The 27,845-nt window shown below is 36.4% G+C and overlaps 2 protein-coding genes across 4 annotated transcripts in view; both read right to left on the minus strand.

Annotated features, from left to right (window-relative positions):
- The window catches only part of LOC139697538 (nucleoporin p58/p45-like), a 44,141-nt gene extending 36,904 nt beyond the window's left edge, over positions 1 to 7,237 (minus strand). For both annotated transcript variants that reach the window (XM_071596277.1, XM_071596278.1), the window contains exons 1-6: positions 7,026 to 7,237; positions 5,935 to 6,224; positions 3,854 to 3,946; positions 2,805 to 2,975; positions 2,444 to 2,528; positions 1,029 to 1,203 (exon numbers count right to left, since the gene is read on the minus strand). In XM_071596277.1, coding sequence (XP_071452378.1) covers positions 1,029 to 1,203; positions 2,444 to 2,528; positions 2,805 to 2,975; positions 3,854 to 3,946; positions 5,935 to 6,224; positions 7,026 to 7,081 — 870 coding nt within the window. In that variant the 5' untranslated portion in view covers positions 7,082 to 7,237. The remainder of the gene's footprint in view (positions 1 to 1,028; positions 1,204 to 2,443; positions 2,529 to 2,804; positions 2,976 to 3,853; positions 3,947 to 5,934; positions 6,225 to 7,025) is intronic.
- Positions 7,238 to 9,887: 2,650 nt separating this feature from the next.
- The window catches only part of LOC139697814 (uncharacterized), a 61,505-nt gene continuing 43,547 nt past the window's right edge, over positions 9,888 to 27,845 (minus strand). For both annotated transcript variants that reach the window (XM_071596667.1, XM_071596666.1), the window contains 2 exons: positions 16,503 to 17,071; positions 9,888 to 12,439 (listed from right to left, as the gene is read on the minus strand). In XM_071596667.1, the coding sequence (XP_071452768.1) occupies positions 12,218 to 12,439; positions 16,503 to 17,071 (791 nt within the window). In that variant the 3' untranslated portion in view covers positions 9,888 to 12,217. The remainder of the gene's footprint in view (positions 12,440 to 16,502; positions 17,072 to 27,845) is intronic.

A 27,845-nucleotide genomic window follows, 5' to 3' on the forward strand; every position in this document is an offset into this window, starting at 1 on the left:
AATACTAGTATGTTTTACACACACAGATGAAAAATACATTGCAAAAAGGTTCGCTATGTCATCATATGGACAAGCAGAACGATCATTAAAAAGCATTACATTGTGTTGTCTGTCCGTCTTCCTCACACTGCTGACATGATTCCAAAAGTGTTTTGGATTTTGATGAGATCCAATATTTAGAGCCACAAACACAAACAAACCATGATTATGAATCAGTGAAGTGCAAATAAAATTATTCTTACAATTGAAGAAAGTCCTACAACATTTTTAACAACAATGAATAAACGCTAGAGATTTGAAACTATTTGATACTTTTACATGACCACGCATACTGGTAGGTCAAAACCATGCAGCAGAGAAATTGGGCCTTGTGATCTAAAAATGAATGAAAATTAATCATGAAGGCATGTTACTAGTCAAGTAACTCAATGAATGAATAGTGAGAGTCTGTTTTCTCTTTTCTATTACTGTCATGGTGCCACGGTGGATTGTTCTTAGCTAAAACAATGCCAGTTTTACGTTCAAGATAAAACAGTCCTATGTCATAGGACTTATAACCATATTTAGCTCACTTCAATAACCAATGCAATGCTGATACACATTTCTAGGCCTCTCTACAGCCTCAGTTCATTGAAAATGAATTCATTCACTTTATTTGTGAAGCCCACTAAAAAAAGCAATACGAAGCCATAACTTATCCAAAAGATTGAGTAATTAAAGGAATGGTACAACTGATAGTAAAAAAGCTTAACAACAAAATCGTAAAAATTAAAACATAAGTAAGCAGGAGAAACATTAGGCATGGATTGGGATTGAACCAGGACCTCAGGACCAATACTGATTTCGTACCTGCAATAAATAACTAAGGTATGCAATGTAAATAATGTAAAATATATGTCCCTGAGAAACCATTTGATGAGAATCGATAGGATTTTTATTGAACTTCATACACTGAGTACTGCTCATGAAAATGATCTCACCCTCCCTAGTCCCTTATTACTTGTACTGATTCCCTCAATTACTCATACCTTAGCTCCTTCAGTTTTGAGCTTCTCGAAAAAAGCTGCATTCCTGTTAAGAGCATTGTCAATCGATGCCAGGGCTTGCTTTAATGATTCAGTCTCTTCTTGAACTTTATGAAAAGGTTTTACAGATCCACGGCCAATCTCCGAGCTCATGAGTTTCTGCTGCTTCATGAAGGCTCTGTAAAACATAATTCACTCACTTTAGTTGCATGTATACCCCAAAGGATAGACAACATATCATTCATTATAATGCAATTCAAGTGATTAAATAATCGTAATTACAATTAGCAAAATAATACTTCAAACTTTAATCAAAGAAAAATATATTATAACTATTCCAATATGACTATTCTGATTAGATTGATGTACAATTTTAAATACATTTTTAAGGTTAAAAATCTATTTTTTCATTGATGTACATACGTAATGATTGTGATTATCCATGATTGCACATCCTTAATACACTCATAGCCATTTGGCAAATGTCATCCAGGCTACTTCCTCACCTCCCAAATTTTTAACAAAAAAACTTACAAATATAAGCCAGATATGACTGATAATGCTTTAAGACTCATACAGTAACAAAACCCTGTGGTTAAAGTTGCCAGCTTACACCCCATGGGAGTTAAGCTTCAAATTGCAAGTTACACCATTCCCATTTGAATGTAAAACATGATATCATTAGCTTTTTGCCTAATCAAATTTCATGCTCACATTGGAGAAATCTTAACTTTACATATATCAGGATGAACTCATTTTCCCTGAATGTCCCTTCTTTCAGAGTGAAGCAAAAATACATTATGCAATTGATTTTTTTTATGGCACTGGAAAAAGTCATGGAAAACTTATTCAAAACTAATTTTTGCTAAAAACAAAATGTCATTGAATACTTAAAATGTGTATCAATGTAAACCAGAAGTTTTAGGCACAAATTTCAACTCACAATTTTGATTAATGGCACATTAACACCCCTATATTTTAGCCATGATTCGAGGGGAATAAAGTGCACCCTATATTCCATCAAATACAGCAAATCAATTTCATTAAGAGTAAGATCATTATATATACTTATCAAAATCAAGTGCTGTATATGCGTGCATATAATCTATAGCAACCTTTTCTTAAAAATTAAGCAAGTTACAAGACTTATCTTAATACCATATTTTGTCTTCTTTTCAAATAATGGTTTAATTAAAATGTTTATAATCTTCATTCCATATAAAGGCACTAGGCCAACACTACTTAATGCAAATCATGCCCCTTAATATCTCTCCAAATCTATCTGTTGAAACCTAAATATCCTTATCTTCCCCACTTCTAATATCATTTCATTTGCAAATAGTCATAATTTACTTCAGAAGTATGTTTTATGCCTATACACAAGCATTCAAAACAGGCCACATTGCATGATCACTTACTCAAAGTCATGAACAGTTTGAAGCATTTCATTGGGGAGTTGAGTTTCTTTTGCAGCCTTATTGTCAATTTGTGTACTGGTAGAGCCTTGAAACAAGAGAAGAAATCATCACTAGGAAACCAATCAAAGTACATTTCTATTAATGGCTTGACAGAAAACATTAAAAACACTTATTTTCATATAAAATGAACTTTGGAGTTGTGTACTTTAGGTATCTATGATATTAGATTTTCCAGAAGAAAGGCTGACAGAATTGGCAATGAAATGAAAATGTCAAACACTATCTGGTTGATCAGACGTCAGATGTAAGTTTGAATAACATTCATTATTTTAGGATATGACACATTGGAATTCAATCTTACCTGCTGGCCCAATTTTATTCTGTGATACATCAATCCCCCCGAGCCCGACAAATGAAGTGGGCACCACTGTCAAGCATGGAGTGGGCAGAGCAAGAGGTGCAGCACCAAGGAGTGGTTTTGATGCTGTGGTTGAAGTTTGGAGTCCTAAGAAGCCAGATGATGTTGTTCCAGCTATGAAAAAATGTTGGATATTTTTATAGCTAAAAAAAATGGCCAAAACAATATGGAGTCCAACACACTACATGCTGTCTGCAAAAATTAACAAATGTATATGAATAGATTTTTTCTTGATTGACACATGTCAAAACTAAGGCACAAGATACTCCTTGTTGAGGGTAACCTTTTGGAAAAAATTGGTATATATATTCCTCATCTGATTTAAAAGTAATAAAGCCAAAAGACCAACTATTTTTTATATTGAGCACGCATCCAAAAATAGCAAAATTTTGGCCTTTACAAAGGATTATAAAGCAAAAAAATGACTGCAAGGACAATCACAAAACCCAAGCCATTGGTAAGGAGAAACCCACATAGGTAAGAATCAAACCCAACAAACTCTGGGTTGGCAGGTAAAAATGTTACCCTACACCATCGGGATATGAGACAGTTATCATGTCAACTGTGACGAAAATAACCTTAAGGAACAATAAGGAATAGAGTACAGCATAATATTTTTTAATGTTTAAATATGATTTCTAGTGATCAAATACCAGCACCTGACACTGTTCTTTAGAGGAAGAAGGGAACTTTGAGTTATTTGAAAATATGCTCAGAAAATCCTGAAAAAATGTGCAGACTAAGTGGTAAACATTCACTCAAAAAAACTATTAAGCAGTAAAACTTGAATTGGAATATGATGATTGTTTTTAAATAATGAAATATGTATGGTGGAAAAAAATAAACACTGACTGTGTTTTATAAAGCTGTAATATCTTTTCATAGTTAACCATTTATCAATTTCCAGCGAAACATTATTTCTGCCTCTAGAATATTTAATATCCTAGTAATAAAACCTAAGCAAATATTTGTTAACAAGAGCTAGAACATACCAGTTCCTAATGCACCAGGTTGGGAAAAGGATGAAAAGGTGCCCAATCCTGAAGATACTTGAGGTTGAGGTGCAGCTTGCGCTCCAAAACTACCTGTAACATGGATAATCATTTCAAATTAAAAACTTAATTCAATGTATTCTCATTCCTAATAGTCCTGTCCTTGAACATTGATTTATTTTGCAGAGGTTGAATGGGATATAATTCCCATATCAACTGAACTTGTCGTGAACATGGGAACATTCTAACCACACAATGACAATATCTTCATTTGCACCGCAAAATTCTGAATGATTCAATTGCTAGTGAACAAAATATTTTTTACATGCTTTGAAAAGTGCTTGCATCCCCTCATAGGATGAGGTTATGTTCACATCAGAAACGGTGTTCCCATGAAATAAAATATAATGTCCATGTGTATTTTAATACATTTCTTGCTTGTAATAATTGCAATATACACCAGTCAGGAGTGCATGGTTTGTATTAAAAATGAGAACACATACAGTAAATAATAGAATTTTTTAAATGCACCCTGAATAACAAATTATTCTAAATAATTAGTGTAAGTAGTATAAAATTACATTTACTGGTTTCAGCCATTTATGAAGTCAAACATTATGAAAATAATTTTGAGTTAGTATCCATACTGCTTTGGTTAAAGGGCATGGTAGCTTAGGATAGAGCAATCTACGAATGATCAGTAGCTGCCCAGTATGGCCTGGCTTTGATTCCAGGTGACTATGAAAACCCCTAGCATTATACTGTTTCATTATTCAGCCACAAGACCTTCTAAAAGGAAAATTAAGACATTGGAGGGAAAGTAAATTTCCTCCCAACCCTGATGCATAAATTTCATGCACCATTGAGCTTGGTATGAGATGAACTCTAACATCACCTGCCAAACTAATGCCGGGGTTTCTTGGTTCCCCAAGTACAAGACATTTTCTTTAACAGAACAGTAAACAATCTCAACACTAAAGAAATAAAATGTAATATAGTTTATTAATGCTCCATCTTCATACCATAATTTACGCTAACTACAATAACTTAATGATTACAATATTAACTTAGACTTGTTTCATTATTCAATAAAAGTCACACAATCTTTTTTTTCACATTAGTAGCAAATAACTCCCTAGAATATCCCATCAATACCATAATTCTAAACTTTCTTATTAGGTCCGATATATATGACAACATAATTGGCAAAAACTAACTACATGTAAACTGTAGTTATGTTCAGTTAGATATTCCGAAAACCAGGCTTATCTTCAATCCTAAGGTCAGTTTGACAGGGTAATGTTATTACCCACCTATTTTACACTGAATCAAATCTTATGCCCCTCAAGATGCATGAGAAAGTATGGAAAGCATGGTTGAAGTAGAGATAGAACGGGGAGAGCAAGAGAAGAAACCCACGGAGGCAAAATTCAGAAACCCTTAGGTATCTAGCTGGGCCACATTGTCATTTAACCATTAAGAGGATTTCATGTCTGCCATAAAACTCCAACAGATAGTTCTCCTAGCATGCTTGAAAACAATCAACACACTCAAGTCGGAAATGAAAGTTCCTTTTCCCAGGAAAGGAATTGCGCACCCCAGCTAATGCTTCACCCATTTTCTGGCATTGTCATCTTCCTCCTCCAATTGATCTGCACCATGGCCAAACCACCAACCTCAAGTCAACTCTGAATGATTTCATGTCTTTATGGCGATTAAAACTTACATATTTCGGAAAGGCAGTTTGCTACTTTCACTGTGTTTCTCGAGGTTTCCTAAAAATTCTAGGAATTCCCATACAATCACCAAACTCATTTTTAATAACTAATAATTTTATTAACTCATGGTACCCCCAACTTTAATCAGAAACTACTATCAGTAGACAGAGACTCCACTCATTAAGTTACCACTTAGCCATACGCAACTATGAAGTCTAATGATACAAGGCGAGATATCTAGCAGGGATGTGTGTAAATAATCCATAGGACTCAACCATAATTGTTTCATTTTGAACAAAAACTATCAACTACTGGCTAAAAATACACGAATGATTAATATTAAAAAGTTCAATAAACTATTACCAAGAGAAAAGTTGGTGGAAGGTTGAGTAGTAGCTCCTGTGGTTGGCAAGCCGAAACCTCCAAGGCTGCTCGTTGTGGTTGGCATCGACTGTAGACCGAATCCACCAGCAGTAGGGGCAGTGGTGGTAGAAGCTCCGAATGAAAGGCCAAAAGTATTTCCTGCGGTGCTTACATTGGTTGTCCCTAAATTTCCAAATGCTAGGTTTCCTGTTCCAGGGTTTGTGGCTCCAAACGGTGAGGGTTGAACATTACTTCCGAGAGAAAATCCTGGGGTTGGGGCAGCAGCCGGTCTTAAAAAAAACAAAGTTTCACCAGTCTAGCAAACTTTTATGGAATCGATTACTATTATTATAAGGGAAATTACAGTATGACTGCTTGAATTTCCACAGGACTAAAGCTGATGAAAGTAACACATGAACTAATACATAAAAAAACTGGAAAAACAGAAAGTAGCTTCATATGAAGTATATCCTAGCAGAAAAGCATCAGACATAGCCGATCATCAAATTGCAATTAAATCAAACTATTTATGTTAAGAAAATGCTTAATGTAAAATTTAGGTAGACTTCAACTGCTAAATTCAATTGTTTCTAAACTCTCCTAGATGTTCCTATGCGCTCATTTCCCAAAGGCGCATATCATTCGTTCTGAGTGACTAATTTCAAAACAATATTCTCACAATATATATCAATATTACAACACACATTTCCTCCTCAAATATGACTCGAAATTGAGACGTATAAGACAGCAAGAAGTGGCTAAAATTGTGCGAATCACATCTGACATTTTTCCAATATGGGAAGATATTTCAAATATTTATGGGCACCATAAAATCATAAGCTACAACACCGTGGCAGGGTTATTGGGTTATCCAGTTATTCTTTGGCAAATTCCTTCGTTCAAAAAGTTCGCGGATGGCTCTGCTTTCTAGAGGGTATGGGTGCCAGGAAATATGTCAAGCGACTAGAAACATTTCTATATCCGTTTTATCAGTCAAAATAAAATGAAATACACATGTAAAATCATATCAACTTCTTTCGGAATTAAATAAAAAAAAGTGTCAATAATAACCACTACGAATATATCCTCACTTTGTTCCAAACGAAAAGGATGAACCCCCCGTCGTTCCGAAGTTAAAGCCAGCCATTTTTTTGACACAAGAACTATTACACTTTGGTTTTTCACTTTAAGACACCCTGTAGTAACTTGTGCACGATTCACTCAAGGCATCGACGAAAGCACATTCCGCACGAAATCCGTTTCTTTGTGCTTAACTCAGTAACATCACCACCTATAACCAACATGCGCCTTAGCACGCCTTAACATCTACGCGTGACCAAGTTCTTTTGTTCCATATTTTGACGAGATGGCGGGATACAGCGTGAGTTAAGACGAAGCGAATGCAGCATTGTTTACCATTAGTGCTACGAAAACAAAGTTTACATGTAAATGATGATACTGTTATAAATTATACATTTTTCAGTTTATTAAAATCATGTATTGAATAATAAGTAAATATGTTATTACTGTTAATGTTAAAAAGGCAACTTTCATGTGTAAACAGCACATCGATTTCGTTTTATGCGTAGTAGTTGCCAGAAATAGAAGCATTTTTGGATTATATTTCAAAAGTAACCTTTTTTATCGTTTAGCTTGAGTAAAAATATAAGATATAAATATTTTTTTAACCGTCAAATGACGTGAGGATAAGGTAATAAGAAAAACAAAATCAGAGAAAGCAGCTGAAGAAACTGCAACCAGTTACATATCCAACATATTCAAGCAGGCCTAAAAAAATGAGTTTCCATTCATATCAAAAGACACATAAACATTTTTGTGATGAAATGTGATGGCAAGTTGATATCATAATTCAGCATAGAAATCCTAAAACTGACTTGCATTTTGAATGAAATTGTAAACCTGCAAATTCACTTTTCTTGCGATCTCATCAGCTATTTTTCTATATTGTTTCAAAATTAAGGAAGCTCCTATTAACTGTGTTGATCCCAGTGAAAATTTTACCCAGTATTCCTTTGAAATTTGTTTAATTTCCATGAAAAGTACTTAAATTACTTATATACTTAGAACACAATCGGCTGTTCAAATGTACCTTAGGTTGAAAACACTTAAGCGATATTTGATACATTTATGAGCAATTTTAGTTTTAAATGATATTCTTTATTTAATGATGCCATACATTCATGAAAAGGCATCAACATATGCATCTTTTTACCTACTATCACTAAACCAACAAAGACGTGAACAAGAGAAAATGAACTAATGCATGAACACAACATTAAAAAGCATTTTTGTGAGGCTGTTAAATGTTGGCTCAGAGGGGAAGGTGGTCGTGCCACCAAAAGGTTTAGTACACATGTCTTTTTTTTGTTTCTATATTTATGTTGGCCAAAACCATCTTGCTCCTTCATTTGAATTAATTCTCAATGCTGTCAAAGGAAATAATAAGATATGTTTCCTCCGAAAGATTGAGTTCAAATAATTAACAAGTCAATTAAAAGTTATTGATTAAATTAATAAGACAACAGCAAATTTTTATTAAGCATGCATACATACATTCAATCTATTTAAAAAGTAAAGTCTTCCTCCTTATAACCCACTTACCTGTCTATGTTTAATATAGCATTCTCCTTCTCCATGGATTCAACCAAGTAATTGAACTTGGACGTACTCTCAATATTGGGCTAACAATCCCAACTAATGCCTACAACCCAATGCATTACCACTACACCCCCAGCAGCTTTCACTAACACAAAATTCTCCCTTGGTGATACATACATGCACATAACAATTGATGTACAAAGACATCTAGCACATGATGTGTAGCAAAAAAAATACTGCGTACTGGGTGTAGATAAGGGCTGTAATCTTCAATCCTACGTGGGCAACTTAAAAGTTATGCAGCACAGATTAGACTCTGAAATCAAAGGTTTCACTTCCTCTCCCTCTTGTCTTTGCTGTAGAGAACAGAGTCCACAAAATTATGTGATTCATAGTTTAACAAAATAATTTGCCATTTTTCGAAATTCTAGATATTTATTTTTGACTGCTCATTATGGTAGACTGATACATATATACTTAGGTGTTTATTAATAATGTTTTCTATACCGTTGAATATCCAGTACTTGGCTGATTGTTAGTATATTTTTGGTTCAAGAAGGTTCATAATCATTAGTTCCTTCAAATTTGTAACTCTAGTTCTTGGCATCATACAGTCATTTTACTATGATTTATATCCATTTGTAGAGCTGAAATTTTATAATAAATGAGTTCACCGGTTACTAGGATCACTTGGGTGTCTCTATTGAAAGCTTTACTATCTGAAAATTAACAAGCAGGGATTTTAACCCACTGGCACTAGAGTTGGCTGACATGTTGCTTTATCACCATGAGAGGGATACTCTTTTTACCTTCATTGGTATTACACAAATGGACTCAAATGAGCGGCTACTAGTCTCTCATTCCATTGATTCCTAATAAGACCAAACGAGGTCAATGCCATCAGCTAGAAGTTCAAGCATAAGTTCAACCATCTGCCACTAGGCATTAAATCTGCTCCTAGGGAGAGAGCAGATTGAAGAAATATCTCAAGCATTGCCAGATAGGTAAATGCTATTATACAGTGGAAAAGTTTCTGGAGTCTTCCGAACACTGAAACAGCCGATTGTTTGATGTTTGACTTGTCCTATATTTTACTTTTTAAAATCCTGGGACCAATAATATTATTATCATATTTTACATTTGAATGAAAACAACTGTCAGTTCAAATGTGACAATAGCATAAACATTGTGATTCCATCCTCCGGATAAGAATAGGCACTTAACAATGAAAAAACTTCTATTTGCTTGCAAGAAATTTGAAAATACTCTTCACTCGTAGGATATTTACATAAAAGTATATACTCTCAGGAAAATAATTTTAAAACTAATTCATGTTGGTAGCAATATATTTTATTTGCACTTATACTGTATTAGGTGCAATGGTAATGCCTCAACAAATAGAACACAAGCTATTCGATCATCATAACCTCTTACCCTTCAATTACCAAAGTGCAAATCACTTTAATGACAAGGTATATTGAGGAGGCAAGTGAAATATTTTGAATAGTAGGGAACAAAACAGTACAAAAACAGAATGCTTCACCAATGTACGAAACTAATAATATCATTCAGTTGATGCATACATATATTTGTCTTTTAAGTTTTATATCACAAATGAAAATTATGCTGATAAAGAAACACAAAAGAGTTCAACAAGTGTAAACTGCTGCACACTGCTGATAAATAAAAACTTAAGAAAAATAGTGATAATGGAGAAACAAATCACAATTACAATATTTTGGAAAATATAATGGCAAGGATTTTGTACATGGTTAGGTATAAAAACTAGCATGACCTAGTTAATGAAGGAAAGAAATAAATACAAGATAAAGAGAAACTAGCAATTAAAGCTTTCCCATTGGTGTTTTAGGGAGATTAGCATGAGTCAAGAACAGATTCAAAGCCTCCCTGAGTTCAAACTAATATAAAGGGATTAATGTAGCCAATAACTATATCCTGAATTAGGTAAATGCAATTTCCATCAAATATAAATTGAAAGTACTACATTTTTGAGAAGCAACATAGAGCATACATTTTCATCTAGGGGAATAAAAATTGCATTAGTCATTATGGCTAAAAAACTTGAGCAAATTTGATCCAATTTAACTGTTCATACCTTTTGTGCAAATTTACAGTTTTACAGTATAAGTGACTGCTTCAAATTTATGTTGCCCATAAATTTCTCTATTGAACCGAAAAGTCAGTGAATTATTCAATACATTTTCAACTAGCAACTCTTATAAAAATGAAATGTGGAAATCATTCCATGAATTTGCGAAACTTTACTTAATATACATATGCAATCAAAAAATTGCAATGCATACTTCATTAGAAGTGTAATAAAAATGAAAAATCATCAGCTAATACCTACACTGAATAAAATGAGCAAAAAAAATTGCAAAGGAAATGAATTGGTACTTCTAGATGGAGGTATTCTTATGGCAAAAGTATTATCTAAAAATGAAAATAATTTATATTGTTAAACTATAAAAAAACATGAAGGTAAATGAATATTCCCTGAGACACCAAAAGAAGATTTTTCAGAAACTTCAGCAGAAATTCAGCAGCAATCTCCTTTTCAATTTCAGCAATAAAAGGACGTTATACAATGATAAGTTTAAATGAGGGTTTATAATCAGTCCATGGATGATTCCATTAAACTTATGATGGAGTGACTTTTATCAACTCCACTTGGCACCATGTAAGGTGATGACAATATAATTTGCTTTATTAATCACTTCAGGTATTTCCAAGATGTTAGGTGAGTCCCTCATATAAAAGCCATTACACAAGGAGTGAATTTAACAAAAAATCTAGGAGTCCCTTTGAAAATTTTTTAGCAATCATTTTTTTCACCTTCACCACTATCAATGTTTAACTATGAAATAATAAATGCTTTCTTCTCACTTCAAAATATAAGGTAGCCCATAAGCATTACACATTTGAATTTATTCACAAATCTCTCAGCAAATTCAAGCAAATTTGTGGGCAACGTAAATTTTTTTTCAGAATGGCAATTTAATTCTTTGGTAATTTTGCGTGGCCAAATGCTGAAGGGTCCACGTGGTCATCACTTTAACCACCACTCATTATAAAATATTAGGCAAGTCATTCATAAGAAGTACATTGCAATAAGGAGGAGAGTTAAAGAGAGAGAGAGAGAGAGATAGATAGATAAGAGGGTGGACACAGCCAAATTTTGTTCCCTCACTTTCGGCATAGGTTTGGAAGGAAACAAAAGACATGGATTTCAAGGAATTCACTTTTTTCCAGGTGACGAATGAGAGAATATATCAACTTGCAAATTCAATGATTATAAATCACTCTTGAGAAATTGCAAGTACCTACACTGTTAATGCAGCACCGACACTTACAGTGCTGCTCCAAGGTCACAATATCTCTAATTCCCAATGCAATTATAAGTTTTAGTTCCATTTTTTTCTCAGTTTCCCAAGTGTTTTGCCACCACCACAATGGATTCCACTCTTTCCAACCAGGACATGACAGGAATTGTCATTAAGTTCCAGCTTTTGAAACACTTTTACCGCACACTTCACAGTTCACGTAATAACCAGAGCTAACCCAGTTCATCTTTCACCACTGCACATGCCATATCGCACTGGTAAGGGGCCTGAATGGCATTATCATGGAGATGAGCTTGAGGCTAAGTAGTCGGGAGTGGAGAAGACAGTTCATGGTGGGAAGCTTTCCCCTGGTGGCCACCAGATAGTTTCAAGCTGCGGTCATCACCATTGTGAGGCTCTCGGGTGCTTTGCCTCTTGAGCCGATTTGACTCAAGCAGATGTACCTCAGGTCCATGGTCCATGCATGTCCATGGGCGATCTGGGAGGGTTCCTTTCAGGATGCGAGCTTCTTGCATGGAACCCTGGGAAAATAAAATGAGAGTTTGCTAAGTGCACTCTGGTAACCTAAGTACAATCTGGAAAATGAAGAATTTGAAGGGACTAATTACTATATTTCTCTAAATATAGTCAGTACCCCCCTTGCATACAAGGATGGTCTAATAAGATCTTGGCCTCCCCCATAGATGGCAGCACTACCCACATGATTTTTGAACCTGTATGAAATACCAAGCCATCCCCTATTGTAGTTTGCTGTAGGCAGTCATTTTTATCAGATGCAATGTGGGTGCTGTTAAAAATGGAAAAAATCAAGTATCTTGAAGCGATGAAATTCTTAGTAAAATAAGGTTTAATGCCAACCAAAAGTCATACGAGGATTGTTTGTAAATGCGTATGGGGACTCTTTTCCTTCAATCTCAATTTGAAGAAATGGGTGGCCAAGTTTAAATGTGGCTGTGAAAACCTCCAAGATGATTCATATGAAGGACGTATGAGAAGTGTAACCACACCGGCAATCTAATTCTGTAGGGATATCAAAAGAATGCATCAGTTACATTTTCCATGAGGAATTGCACATGACAGGGCTTCGCACAAGATCGGGTCTCTTGTATTTACTATTGATCAAAAACGCATTCAGAAGACACTTTCCAAGCATTGTGTGGCGTGCTTCATGTAAAAAAAGTCATTTTCTGCATCAGTATGTGACAATAAATGAAACATGGATTCGCCATTGCACACCAGAATTGAAACAACAATCCATGCTGATGATTGAGGCTGGTTCTTCAGCTCGATAGAAGGAAAATACAGTATCATCGGCAGGAAAGGTCATGGCATTGGTTTTTTGGGATGTGGAAAGAATTATGTGGATTGACTATTTTGAAAAAGGTGAAACAATAACTGGGCTGTACTATTCTAACCTTCAAACGATGCAAACATGTGAAAGTAGGCCTGGCTTACAAAGGAAAACAAAAACATTTCCCTTCAGGACAATGCACCTGCCCATGAAAGTGTCCTAGGGATAATAAAATTGAGGGATTTGCACTGTGAAGTGCTTGAATGTCCAACCTATTCCCCTGATTTGGCTACCTCTAACTTTTACCTCTTCCAAAAACCTAACTGGTCAATGTTTTCGTCCCATCAAGAAGTGATTGTGGCCAAAGACAAGTACAGAGCAACAGTTCTGGAAGAGCACTACATAGATGAGATAATGGCACCGGAACACCGCTGGATGAAATGTAATAATATCAAAGGTAATTATGTAGAGAAGTAAAACTTTTTTGTTCAAATAATTAGTTTCCATTTTCACCAACAGGCAGAGAACTTTTCAGATCACCTTCATATAATCCCCCCATTTCTGAAACCTCAGCAGTAATGGAAAACATTTTAATCCCAAATTAAGGACCTCACATTTATCATTTTAAAGAAGTTATCAGTTTTTCAAACATTAAAAAAAAAACTTTTAATCACTGTAATACATACTTCAATCATGGCTATGTCCTTCAGAATAACTATTAATTGATCACTAAAATTTAATAATTTTTATCTCTAGAAAATTTTAAAAAAAGTATCCTTCGAAAAAATTATTATTCCCTCAATCATCTGGAATGGCTGATTGTAGAAATAATTACCAAATATAACAATTCACTTAAAAAAATGATATCTGATGTTCTCATACCTTTGTACATATAGATACATAGATTATATACTTTTATGAAAAGAGTGAAATACTTGAATTAACTTCCTGGGAGGAAGATATTCTATCAAAGCATGAAATAAAAAAATCTTGACCCTTAAGTGGATTTTTAAAAACTTTAAATTATAAACAAATGTATTAGAATTATGTAAACATATAATGAATGAGAACTTCATCATCTACATGAATTTTTTTAGTCAAACTACAGGAACCGATTAAAAATTTTCACAAATAAACAGATATGTTGCTGCCTTATTTGACTTACAACATTTCATAATCTTAACTGTACATACAAATGTAGTTCTACAGCGTGAATAAAATTAATTAGGAGGTTATGGCCTATGTGCCTAGGAATAAAACACAGATACATGTATAATGTGAGAGCTTTGTATGTTGCCTGAACTTACTGCTGTTGCAAATATTTATGGCTGCTAATTTTTTGAGGATTAATATAGTCCAACCCACATTTTTTTCTAACAATATTTCAGGCAAAAAGGAAGACTATATTCAGAAAGATAGGGCGGTTTATCACAAAGTCAATAACACACCCTTACACACTAATGGGATAGCCAAACTAAGTGCTCTACATTAAGATTATCTTTTATGAGAATGAGGGCAGAAAATGACCTCCCAGTTAGAAAGCTTTCTTTTCTCATCAATTAGCAATACACCAGAAAAATTATAATTCTTCGATCTTAAAAAAATTGGTAAAGTTGTATTATTAATATACTAAAGCAGAAAACAGCCAATGAGCAGCACATATATTTGAAATAAATAAGAAATGGGTAACATTTCATACATAGTGAATCAGCATATAAAATGAGCTGATTCAACAAGTGGTTCAGCTGAAAGTTTAGTTCCAACCACATGGAAATTGATTGGGTTCCATCAAGTATCGGGATAAATACTAGTATGATGTGGTCAACAGAGTGCCCTAGGAAAGGTAAATTGGAGTAGCACCACCCTTGATTAAATTGTTCTGAATCCATAAAATATACTACTAAGGGTAGAAATTGAGTGCTTTAAAACACAGATAACTCTTGGTCTAAAATGATAGCACACATGATTGGATATTTATCTATCATAGTTATTGTGAGTAGCAGGATTCTTCAGCCAACTTTGAAAATTGCCCATTGACAAAACGGGTCAGCCATATCTTTTAAAGCTACGGGAATACGGAAGCTCAAAGCTGGGGGAATGATTGAAAATGGCAGATATTGAACCATCCACATCTTCTGTCATCTACAATGTCACCCCTTGCAATGCTCAGACAATAGGCTTGGACTGAAACTATAACTATAGAATAAGCATTAAAAAAAAGCATTAGCATTGTTTATATACAAGTGTAAGAATTTCACAGGGTAAAAATTATTTGTCAAGACTTGAGACATGAATCTCTTAATTTTACGGATATTAGACATGAGTTTCACACTCATTTACTTAATTTTGGGAACATCATAAAGAAGTTAAGTTAGAATGTAAAGAAATGTAATTTGAAAAATAATAATTAGTAAAGTAACTCTGAAAGAAATCCAAAGTAACAGTATACACTCAAGAAAATATTTAAAAATGATTTGATAGGTCTACCCAAAAGAGAAAAATAATTTTAATTCTCTTCTGATTGGCTTCCAAACTATGCACTCTCTTGCCCTTTCTTATTCCAATGATACTCTTGAATCTTCAATGGATATAGCAGACAGTGGAATTTCAAGAATATTCATCCCCTTAATTTTCAAAAAAATACATGCAAAATGATTTACTCTCTGTGTAGCAGCTAAATAAATGATGAAGTTCTAGGCATGGTAGGGCAAGAGAGAAGGTTGTTGGGAGAAATTCAAAGAAGTCATGACAAATGGATGCAGGAGATGCTGACAGGGATGATGAAGACAGTAATTGAAAGGAGAAAGCTGGGATAGTGAGGTAGAAAGTATGCAGAGCTAACGAATGGGATATAGTAATATGCAGTATGGGGTTTAAGAACATTTTGTGTTTGTTAGTTAGGTCTTAGGAGTACAGTGTCATGGGGTGCCAGGGTATATCAAAAACCTACCCTAACCTCGAAGAATACTGCTAAAAATAACTTTAATACAATCATTATCATCAGTAATAATTACACTAATTAGGGGTAGGTTTTGGACAGTTCCTAAAATCTACCACACATCATAATGGGATCTAAATCATTTTCTCTTAACCTAAACTCTGTTAGTCCTACATTACTTCCTTCTCCAGCTCTTCATTCATTCTCCCCACAACCGTAATACCTTCTACCATCCTTCCTCCTCCAAGCTTGACCAAATTCTCCTCTCCTAAATGGCAATAACACCTCACTGACCATCAATATCTCTTCCATCCGGATTTTTCACCACAACTACATAAGGAGTACATGTACTTACTAGGAACTTTTTCTTGAGTCCTGGTTCTTGACGGAAATAGACCAGGGCATCCTTGGGAACATGAAGACCGGCCAGCCCAGAGAGCTGCTGGGACTGCTCCAACCTGCAGTCCTGTAAGAACCTCACTCGAGATGGCGTGATCTCGAGTGCCAGCCGTGTCCATCCCCCTGCACCACCTGGGTACCTCAAGGGCGGAGCAAGATCAAAGGTAAGCACGTGCAACTTTTTGTCCGAGGGCACTCTGTAGTGGAGGACTAGTCGGCTGGTTCTGAGGTTGGAGGTCAGCTGGAACCATGGTGAAAGCCTTCCGGGTGAATGTAATGAGAGGAGGGTCGACAGGGGAGCACGTCGCTGCTGCCTCATGACGAACACAAGCGAGACCGCTTTGCCACCCCCAGGATCTGCCGTGGCACTCAATGCAGCAGCCACTGGTGAGGGGGTGGGCAGACGGGCACCGGAGAAGGAAGCTCTGAACCTGTACGCACGGCGGCCTGGATCAACTCCAGAAACAATTCCGACTCCTCCAACGGATCCTTTGCTGAGATTCAAGATTTCTAGGATGTCTATACCTGAGCAGATGAAGAAGGAATTGATTTGAATTGAAACTCCAAAAGGAGGACAGAAAAAGTTTGGCAGAGGAGGTAGACATGACAAATGCATCCAGAGAATAAACAGAGTATAGTGAAAACATCTGCAATCACAAAAACACAAGGGAAATAACTGATATAGCAGCATAAAAAATACATTACATACAGTGAACGAGACCCTATTTGTTTCCTTAAATATGTAAATATTAACAAATCCATGGTTTTATTATCCACTTGGTTCATTATTTATGAATTCGAACTCTCCTAAATTTTCTGGCTCTAAGTAGCCAAACGTTATTCACATATTAGAGTTTTTATTTTGTTTAAAATATGTAAAGTGGACTCATTATTAAATTTTTAGTAATTGAAAAAAGTAACATAATTTCGATTTCATCTCTGTACTGCAAATTGGTAAATACTTGTTTGCATAGATAACAATGATTCTCAATCAAAAAGGTCAAGCCATGGACGCCCAGTGGGATGAATGAGACTAACATACTAGGCTAGCAAATACCTGGTTTCCAATCTTAAGGGTACTTCGATGATTTTTAACGTTGAATCACCATTAAAATGTATTAAATTGAATAGCAAATACCAACAGAGAGCAGCATTTCATATTTGCCCCAGTGATAAAATGAAGGAAAGATCACAACCACACCACTAATCACAAGAATAAGTATCTTGAATTCGGTCAAGCATGTGAAATGTTCTAAAGGTATACTGCTTGCAGTAATTCAGGCCAAATGAAATTTTAATATCATTCCATTGAAAGTATAACATTTTGATTATTTTTACCAATTGTACATTACTAAAATATAACATCAAGTTGACCCAGAAATATCTGTATAATTTGTACATGGTCTTATAGGAGACATATTAATTGTTTATGCAGTTGGTTAGATTACATAGAAGCCAACCCTAAAACTATAAAATCAAATTCTGCCTCAAGCAAATATACAGGTATGGACATTGCATTAATTCAAATTAGGGAGGCACAAAATGAAGAATATAATCGCAAGCGAATTAACTCTGTTAGAATGAAAATTAACAACTCAAAACCACACAGCACTAGTAATGCTAAGGGTACCAAGCTAAAAATCTGAGCTTAGTCAAACCCTGATCCTCCAGTGCAGTAGCCCCGAGCTCAACCCATTGAAATACTACATCCTCACGGATTATAGGCAATAATTAAAAAAAAGTACTTTGTAATATTCCACACTTTACTTTTAATTAAACTCACACTCAACCTATTTCAACACTTCCCTTTCATTATCATGAGGTCTATAAACATAGAGGAGTGGTGATATTTACACATTGAAAGGAAGAGGGGGGTGTAGGCAGGGGTTGGCTATGCAGAGGAGGTAAGGGGGAAAAACGGGGTTGGAATAATTACACAATTCACAAAGGGGAGGGGAGCATTACCATAGATAACACCAATGCCATGTGGAACCAAGGCCAAGGTCTTTGAAAAGTGTTTGGGGAAAGGATAGGGTAGTTACCAAATAAGGGGTGACTGAATCACTGGTACAACCTCATTTAACAATTTCGAACAACACGCTCAGCCTAAACAATTAAGGTTTAACGTTCTCTAGATAAAATTTTATAAATTATACCTCGAAATTGTTAAATAGGGTTGAACCAATGGCTTAGGACACATTAATATTCAAATTTATTAAATTTCTTATGAACTTTGTTTACATAAAATCCAGTCATCTAGAATGTATTGCAATTGAATAATAATATGGAAATGGACGGTATAAAACCGATCGGAAAAAAACTCATGCCTTCAACAGACTTGAGTCAAATTAAAAAAATAGCGCCGTGTGCATTTGCTGTAGAGGAGGGCGGCAGGTAAACGAAATCCCTTATCCCTTGAACCGTAGAGACGCACTTTGAAATTTATGTTGATGGCGCGACAGGGAATGAAATCATCCGAAAGGGCGTAACTGAAAGGATCGTGGGCGGGTTGGACAGGGAATAATCGCCGAGATTGATGGGAGGGAATTCTAGGAGCGCAATCAACGAACTCAACTACCGACAAAAGTATGCTTTTTTATGATTCCTTCGCGGGAGCACTCTTTGGGACGTTCCCGTGCAGTATTTCGGGTTTTGAATCGTTTTCTACGAAAGGCGCAGACGTCTTTAGGGGCGCTTCAACCTCGGTTAAGGAGACCGTTTTCCGGAAATTTGGAATGCAGGGGGAAGAACGATTCGGGTCTACGTTAAATTGAAATGAGGAAGAGGGAGGAGAAGAGGCTAAGGAGAAAACTGCCTTCGAAGACAACGAGTAATCGCAATCTCAAGAGATCCAATCATTTCGAATGATGGCTGAAGGCATTTTACAATCGACTCACACATGCCCTTAAAAAACTACTAGGTGCATCGTATTAACAATTCAAATTGCGAACGTTGTCATGAAGACGATAAACTTCAATGTTCACGTGCGTACGTCGACAGACTGCATGGAATGGAGATTAAAGATATAAAATAACTGAAAAGATCTTATCTCAGTATTTAGATTAGACAATGTCGATAAAACTGCCTTGTCTTCTAAAATGATATTCATGTGCTGTTTCATTGTCAGCGAGTACATATGTAATGACGAACATTCCTACACGATATTATTAGAACTCGTAGGCTAGTAAAGAAACACGACGATTCATCCTGTTGGGAACTCGGTCGTTTATTTTAGTACACGCAAACATACTTACCCTTCACGCCGTTCCCTTTAAGGGTAAGCGAAGTGAAAAAGTATCATATTACGTTAAAGCAAGGAACTGAAACCATTTCACTAATTGAATCCATGCTGTCCTATCCTCAGATACTTCTTTCACCTCTGTCATAACTGTAATTTTTTTCTTATATGCTCTTTTGTTCCCGCGACTTCTCATACTAATTTTCCCGAATATCATATTCAATCACGACTTTTTCCATTTAACCCAACCTCTCAAGCCATTTACTCTTCCCTCATGCACAAGTATGGCAAATAGTATATGCTTTTGGTAACTCCATGCATTCTTCTAATATGACCAAACGAAGAAGAAGAAGCTCACTTCTTTTACAGTTGCTCTTACCGGTGCATCAATGCACATTTTTCATGGGTCATCCATTCCTCAAACCATCTTACTATTATAACAGCAAACAATCCTCAAGTCATCATCACAGCTGATTGGTTTTATAGCAGCTCCCCAAACTAACCCGTCCCCTGCCCATTACTTCACACCCTCATCGCTCCGACATTTCCCAACGCTGGCTGCACATAATTAATCCTCGGCCTTACTCTGTAATTCTTCCCCTCCCTCCCGTTTCCTTCCATTATGGTATGATTTAGAATATCAATGTAATGAATACCAAGGTGGTTAGTCTGTGTCAATCCAAAACATAACGCTCGACTATCATTAATATAATTTTACCAATTATATTTACACTGGTTTGGTGGCTTTCGGAAGTTTACGTGAGTCACTTAGGATATTTCATGCAAATTCTCAATTTTAAATTTTGTCGTCCACAGCGACTGCCTGATAAAAGGTTTTACCGGTCCCTGCGGGGCAACATTGGTGTTTGCCGGAAGGGTTCGAGGGCCCTTGGGTGAGCATGATCCCAGCTACGCCGCCGCCATCCCCAAGTGGCCCAAATCACCCAGAAAGTTCGCCCAACTCCGATCATCATCTGATTTGCATGGAAATCCATACCGTTGGAGGGCCGTGGTGGTGATATGCCTATGCTATCACGGATGCCTTAGTTACTCCTAGTCGCGTCCCCCATACGGTGTCTTCGGTGCTTCGTGGTGTGGCGTCTGGATTATGCAGGCCCGACGGCCCACATCATCTGAGTGCCCTCTCGGGAAGGGAAAGAGGAACCCTGGCTTAAGGTACGGTACCTACTCGAGAAAAAATAGCAGCAAGGGATCACCGCGTGGTCTATGAAATGTGTACTCGTGGGACGCGCTATCGATTATGAGAAAATAATGAAAATGACAAAGTCAGCATATCAAGTTAAATGTAATTCATGTTGGTATTGAACCTGACCGAACGAAAATGAACATTATTAACATTTCTCCACAGCCGTTGAAACACTAATTAAATAAATAAAGCTGAGCAAAGACTAAAAATAAATTACCAATTGACACGAAATTAATTTATCAACTCGATGAATACAAACGTAAGAAGAAATAAGAAAGTTGATTTCACCAATGCTCCGCACATTCTCAATAACGTCTGTGCAGATAATGTAATATCCGTGCTTGTATTCTGTCTCATATGTAATGAATACGTACACTTCCCGTCACCAACAGCTTTGGACCACCTGCTTCTGCTGGCGCAGTGAAACGAACCCTTTGCCAGCGATCGTTATTTACCTGCTTCACATGGAAACAGGTTAGCAATCAGTTTCTAGGACGTAAATTCAATACTATTCTTAACTTTTCAATTAATGCTTTCCTTGAACATACATCGGTGATACATTATGAAGGCCATTGCACTCGATGTAACATCTTTGAGCTACCACACATTGAACAGCGTAAGAAGTTCAACTCTATTATAGCAAATAATATGTGGATGTTACGGAACGAGGAAAACTATCAAACACAACATCTTTCCCAATAGTGTACTCCACTTCTATCCCATGTGCCGTTTGCGAGCCGTGTCGCATGCTAGACTGACTCTATATCGAGGCTCATAAACATTTGCTGTGCCAAACTGCTTCAATTTTTTCACCCAAAATAGAATCTGTGCACTGTGTTCACGCACAAAATTGGATAAAAGCAGCAAGCAGCATTTCATCGAGTGCGAAGGCTCCCTTTAAAGTAGAAGGCTGCACATATTCTTAAATCGCGGACATTGTACAAGAAATTCCGTTTTGTGCACCGGGCCATAGTAGTGGCTTACGATTAACAGAAATATTTTGGAAATGAGAAATTTTACATAATTAGTCCGAGGCAAAAGTCAAAGAAATTTTTATTTCTTTAAAAACAGCTTTCCACAAATTTATAGGTTGGAAAGGATGATTGAAAAAATACAGAACGATTAAAAATTTTTAAACGAATTTTAGGAATAAATGTGTAGTACGAAGGCTATAAAAACAGTGTAACTAATATTTTTAAAGTGAAAGGAAGTCGAGATTAATATGACCTTCAGTAAAGTTTATCTTACGGTGTGTCAATTTTGTTCACCATATTTTTAGTCCCATTCCTAACAAATGTATTCAATTTCTCATTCCATATGATCAGATTAATACTTATAGTATGGTGGTGGTGGGATAATTCCTTTGCCTGCTACTATAAAGGTGGCGGGTTAGATTCCCACCTTGGGGATTTTTCCTCTTCCTGGGGCTTGCGTGTTTGTCCTTTTATTTTAGCATATACATTTAATAAAATATTATAAAGTCTTTTTAGCAACTGTATCCCAATATTGCACATTAGGTTACTAAATACCATCATTAGAATACCAGCAGAGCACACATACAAACAGGGAGCATTAGAATAATTGTCATATCGTATTCAGGGGTTTCCCGATCCACAGAATTTTCTTGAATAAAACAATTTACCGATAATAAGCTAGGGAAAATGACATATTTATAAATTAGTAATAAACAAAAAAATTCTGAAGTTAGTAGAGAATATCAAGCAATTTTTTGCACACAAATAATTCCTTTCCGTTGCTGTCTATCCGGGTCGCTGAAGATATCACACAAAGCTGGTCAACACGCTTCTTCACCAATGCTTCGTAGGTACGTGACCTTAGGTACATGGTGAGATGGTAAAAGAGACTATAGGGGACTTGAGTTGTCTATTGATGATTTTTTTGGCGCTGGAGATTATATTTTTCTTAAATTTATTTACTCATACACGCTCGCTAGCTCTGCAAACATTTTCTAGTCCCCCTTTTATCGATGATAAGGCGTACCAAGCCTCTGTAATCATGCCTCAGTCAAAGTCAGACAAGGTCAAATTCGTCTTTGGCGCCGTAATGCATTCTGAATAAGAGGGGAGATTTTGACTACCGTGAGTAGCAATAAAAAAGAAGGAGAGCTTCCGCAATTTATGAGGTCACGACGAACCCTATCGCAAATACAAAAAGGATGATTTTGATATGCACATATTTCACTATTCAAATGAAATAACTGCACCAATAGCCGGAATTTCGCATGCACGTAGCCATGGCTAAATAAGAAATTGATGTCTTATACGTAGAGGCCTTAGAGTTGTGAGAGTATAATTGGCAATAATGCATAAAATAACTTGTGCAAAGAGAGACAGAAAGACAAATAATTCGCTTAACATCAGGTGGAGAAAATGGTGGTTGCTTGGTGAAATTCGGAGAAGGTGAATGGAGGATATATTGAGAGGTGATGGGATTCTGTGGGCCGTGACAAAAGGGATAATGTTAAGGCAAGCGGGGCAGAGGAAAGAATATGCTTTTTGGACGGAAAAAAGGTTAACGGAAAGTAAGAAGAACTGAGAAAGAAAAATGTAGGGCAAATAAGAGAGAAGAACTCGCTCAGGATTCCGCAAAATATGTAGAAATGGCTAGCGACCATCTCAAATCTACCTTCAATCAGTAGGCCACCCATAGTAACATCCATGACCATGGTGCAGCTGAAACACCTGATTCGTGCACTCTCGTCTAATTTTGATGGGTTTTTGCCCCAAGTTGTTGGTGTCTCAAAAAGTTTCGATCCAATATCCCAGAATACGGATATTCTTACCAAATTTACAGCATATATTAAATTACTTAGAAGCCTATGGGCCTAACAAATACTCCCGGGCGATTTGGAAGACGGCACAACCCATGCCTGATTTTTTTTCTTTCCTATGTTATGCTAAAATTACAACTTTATCGCGACAAATTGTAATAGGCGTAGGTAAAATTCCTGGCAAACGAAGAGATCTGCAATTATTCCAGTCCTGACCGAGTTCACCATGCACACGTGAAGAATGAGTACTACAAATAAGATCGAATTAATCAACGGCACAACCTCATCCATTTAACTGACTCAGGCGTTGAAGCTGTATTCATTGCAACATGAATAAACTTTATCTCGGTATTTCAAAAAGAGGTTACGACGTTTTACTCCAGACCCGGTTTCACAAATTTAACTCTTAACATACGTCGTGTACCTGGACTTCCGAAAACAGCGAACATATTGATGTCCAGACAGACATAAAGAAGGATCAAGTGACTTTCATCCATTTCTCACAAGGTAATACTACATAAAATGTTGCAAGACATTATTCGGAAAGGGTTTTATTTAAAGTTACGTCATCTGAGGGGGTGTTAGCTCTAAAGTGAAAGGGTATTTAGCGTAATTAAACCGCAGTTAAATGTAAAAAACATCAAAACTACGCTAAATCATTCTTTAGATTTAAAAAAGTCCGCTCCCACGCCTCCCAAATGTTAATTCTTTTCCTCTGATCGTTTAAAAAAAATTTCCCCTCCGTCACAGTATTCACATATCTCCCCATCCATTTTCTTTGAACTTAACCCCAAAAGCTTTCCTCACCCTTCCCTTCCACGCACTTCCTGGTTGTGTGTGAGTGCATTTGGTCTATTTACTTGTTTTTTTCCAGACGCCGTGTTTCTCGAGTTTTTTATGATATCACTTTGAATCACTATACGCCTCAGTTCTCGATGTGTCATCAGGAAGCGACAAAATGTTACTGGCTATTTTAAAATCGAGGATATTGATACAAATGAGGAATAAACGGAGTTCAATTGCGTTTCCTTTGGGAAAGACAGGTTGATTTCACAAAATCTGAACCATTTTCGTCAATTATTTATAAATACTTCTTGTGTGCATTTATAAAGGTAATCGCGACCCCGTTAAACTACTTTGCCGTCCACAAGACTCCACGCCCAAGGTCAATGTGTTGTGTGGCCGAAAACATTTTTGGCGTAAAATAATACAGAGGCTACTTTTTTTATTTATCTAAGAATAATGCCATCATCGGGCAAACCCAGTTCCATTTATCAAGGCTTCACTCTCTCGGTAACTCCATTGGCTGTTTGGGAGAGCCTTTAGTATTTTGGGAACACCTTTTCTTACTCCCAAGTTGCTAGTGAAAACAATCAGCAAACGTGTTATTTCACTCCCAACACCATGGTTTTGATCACTCTCTCCACATGTTTTGATAACTACATCAACTGACATGGTAAAGTGGAAATCAAAAAAGTCAACTCACTGGAAAAGTACAATTTGAATTAAGTTTCATTAGAAATGCATGTCTTATGCAAATTCTCATCTCTTGCTGCATAAAGAACTGTCAATTATGGTGCAGCAACATCTAGGTTAATATATGCGATCCCTCCTCAAAACAATGCAGGCATTTCACCTGTTATGAATTTATATATCTTAGCAACAGTTGACTCCATTCACAAAACAACGATAGGTTTATAAAAAAATGAGATACTTATTATTATAATACCATACATCGAAACTGTTTGCATCTCAGTAATAGCAATGTAGTAAAAAGTTTTAACAGCGTAATTCGCTGTACATTTCGATTGTGTAATAAGTGATCAAACTTTATGAAGTGATTTGGTGATAAAACATTTAAAATTAAGCCTCAAGAGTTCCTTCAAATCAACCAAATTGGTATCAAGAAATACCAGGATCATCAGTTTACGTACACTTTTATTATCAAATTAGGATGATTTTAAATAACACTGAGTTATCAATTTTGTCCATAAATAAATAAAGAAAGTAACGCTAGGTGTGAAAAATAAATCAAAATTTATTTCTCCATTAATTCTTTACGGGCGTTTCCCCAATAGTCTTCAACAATGCCCTGGCTTGCTAAGGGCGTTGAATTGTAGGTAATCTTGAAACATTTCTCGCTTTATCGTACTCGAAAAAAACAAAATTTGACGATAAACATTTTAGATTTAATTCGATTTATCTTTCTAGAGTTCTTCTGGCCATTATTTCTGACTTAATGTTTTAAAAGAGATAAAGCCTGCAAGCGATTGCAATGAACGTGAACGAATATATCACAAGTAAAAGATCGGGAGTCGAACCAGACTTTAGGCGTGCAAAAAGTAGCCTATTATACGCGGAACGGAAACTTTTAATAATACACAACATTTCGAAAGTTGTTCATCTTCTGATAAAAAAATATCAAGAGAGTAATAGAAAAACGCGGTATGAAAACTTTGCAGTTTAAGACTTTTATTTTTTAAATAGGATAAAATTAAACGAAAAATTATGAATGCTCAGCGAACTATTACCGTGGAACAAGGAATATAAACAACAAGCAATGACTAACAAAACGTGCACGCACTGGTGCATTGTTTTGGCGGTGGTTGCCAGGAAGTGACTCATTTCCCGTCCAGAACACGTTCAAAAAAGTCCATTTCACGCCCGGGTACTTGATGTTATAGGAAAGATGTATTCTCCGTACGATGATCAAAAGAATTCACTTGCGGCGCGGAAAATGTTATTTAATCCGGAGACCGTGGCTGAGCAATATCGGGCCAAGTCTATCAGTCGTCAGCACCTTCCGGCACATTTAACAGGAATGTGTCATGGGTGTTTTCCACGAGCGCAAATTATTACTTTTGTTTTGCTTCGTGGACATCTCTCGCGAGGCATTAGTATCCCGATAAGACACTACTGCCTTATCATCAGGCTTCCAAGAGGCCAAACACCACAGAGTTTGCACAGCACCGAGACGGGATACGTTACCGTTGTGGACGGCGGGACCCACTAGATCCATCCGGCTGGCAATTAGAGGGAAAGCTAATTAAAAATTTGGGCTTCATTACGCATTGTTTGTAGAAGCGACCTAAAAGATGGGAATCTTTTCCACCTCGCTCTTGTCAGTCCCTGTGTAGAGTACAGGAGTTCGGTCATGGAACTTCATACGCGCCGACGTAATGGTAATTACCGCGATCAGTGACAAATGTTCCATCATATACATTCTTTCGCGACACGAAACCCGAAATGAGGTGATTCCAGGTCCCATCACGAATCCGTAAACACCTATGTAAGAGAAAATCGTGTCATAGTTCGTGACAGTAATGACGTTCAAAAAAACGAAACTCTCGCAGGCTCTACTCTCTGGCATTCCTTCATGATTTAACTTTGGAGGAGTAACATGGAAACACTTTTATTAGACGGATTGGATCGTAACATGGTAGCACCACAACACCTGATGATGTTACCACGTAACAATGCCGGTCGTGGTATAAGAGCATTTCCATGGGTAAGTGAAAGTGATTTCACGTAATTAGATCAGATTAAAAAAATCCATAATGTGTTATCCGGGCAAAATTCTATTTAGATTTAGCATATTTCGTGCAGATTTGTAGCAATAAAACGAAGCAAGTACAAGTTGTGAAACTCATACTAAAACCAAAGGACTTCTTTTCACGTCTACGACAAGAGACAGAAACATTTCTAAGACATTATCTTCAAATTCATTCCTATGAATCTCCCCCGTTCAACACCTCTTTCCATTGACGCTTGCAACTGATTTCACACCATTGGAGAGACTACAGCAATGTCACCTTAAATACGACCTGGAGGACTGATCAGTTCCTTAAAATCGTTAAATCTAGCCCGTGAAACGCTGTCTGGAAACTTTGCAAATAAAATTATACTAAACAGGGAACTCATATTAAAAAAAACATTACTTGACTGAATAAATAAACCAAATAAATAAAATTAGTTGCATATCTTGTGCATTCACAAAATATCAACATTTTCTTCGTGAAAGTCAGCCTGGAACCGTGATTTGGCCAACCGATACTTCAGAAAT

Source organism: Hetaerina americana, unplaced genomic scaffold (genome assembly GCF_022747635.1).
Source record: "Hetaerina americana unplaced genomic scaffold, ioHetAmer1.1.p SCAF_8, whole genome shotgun sequence".
Taxonomy (NCBI): Eukaryota; Metazoa; Arthropoda; class Insecta; order Odonata; family Calopterygidae; genus Hetaerina; species Hetaerina americana.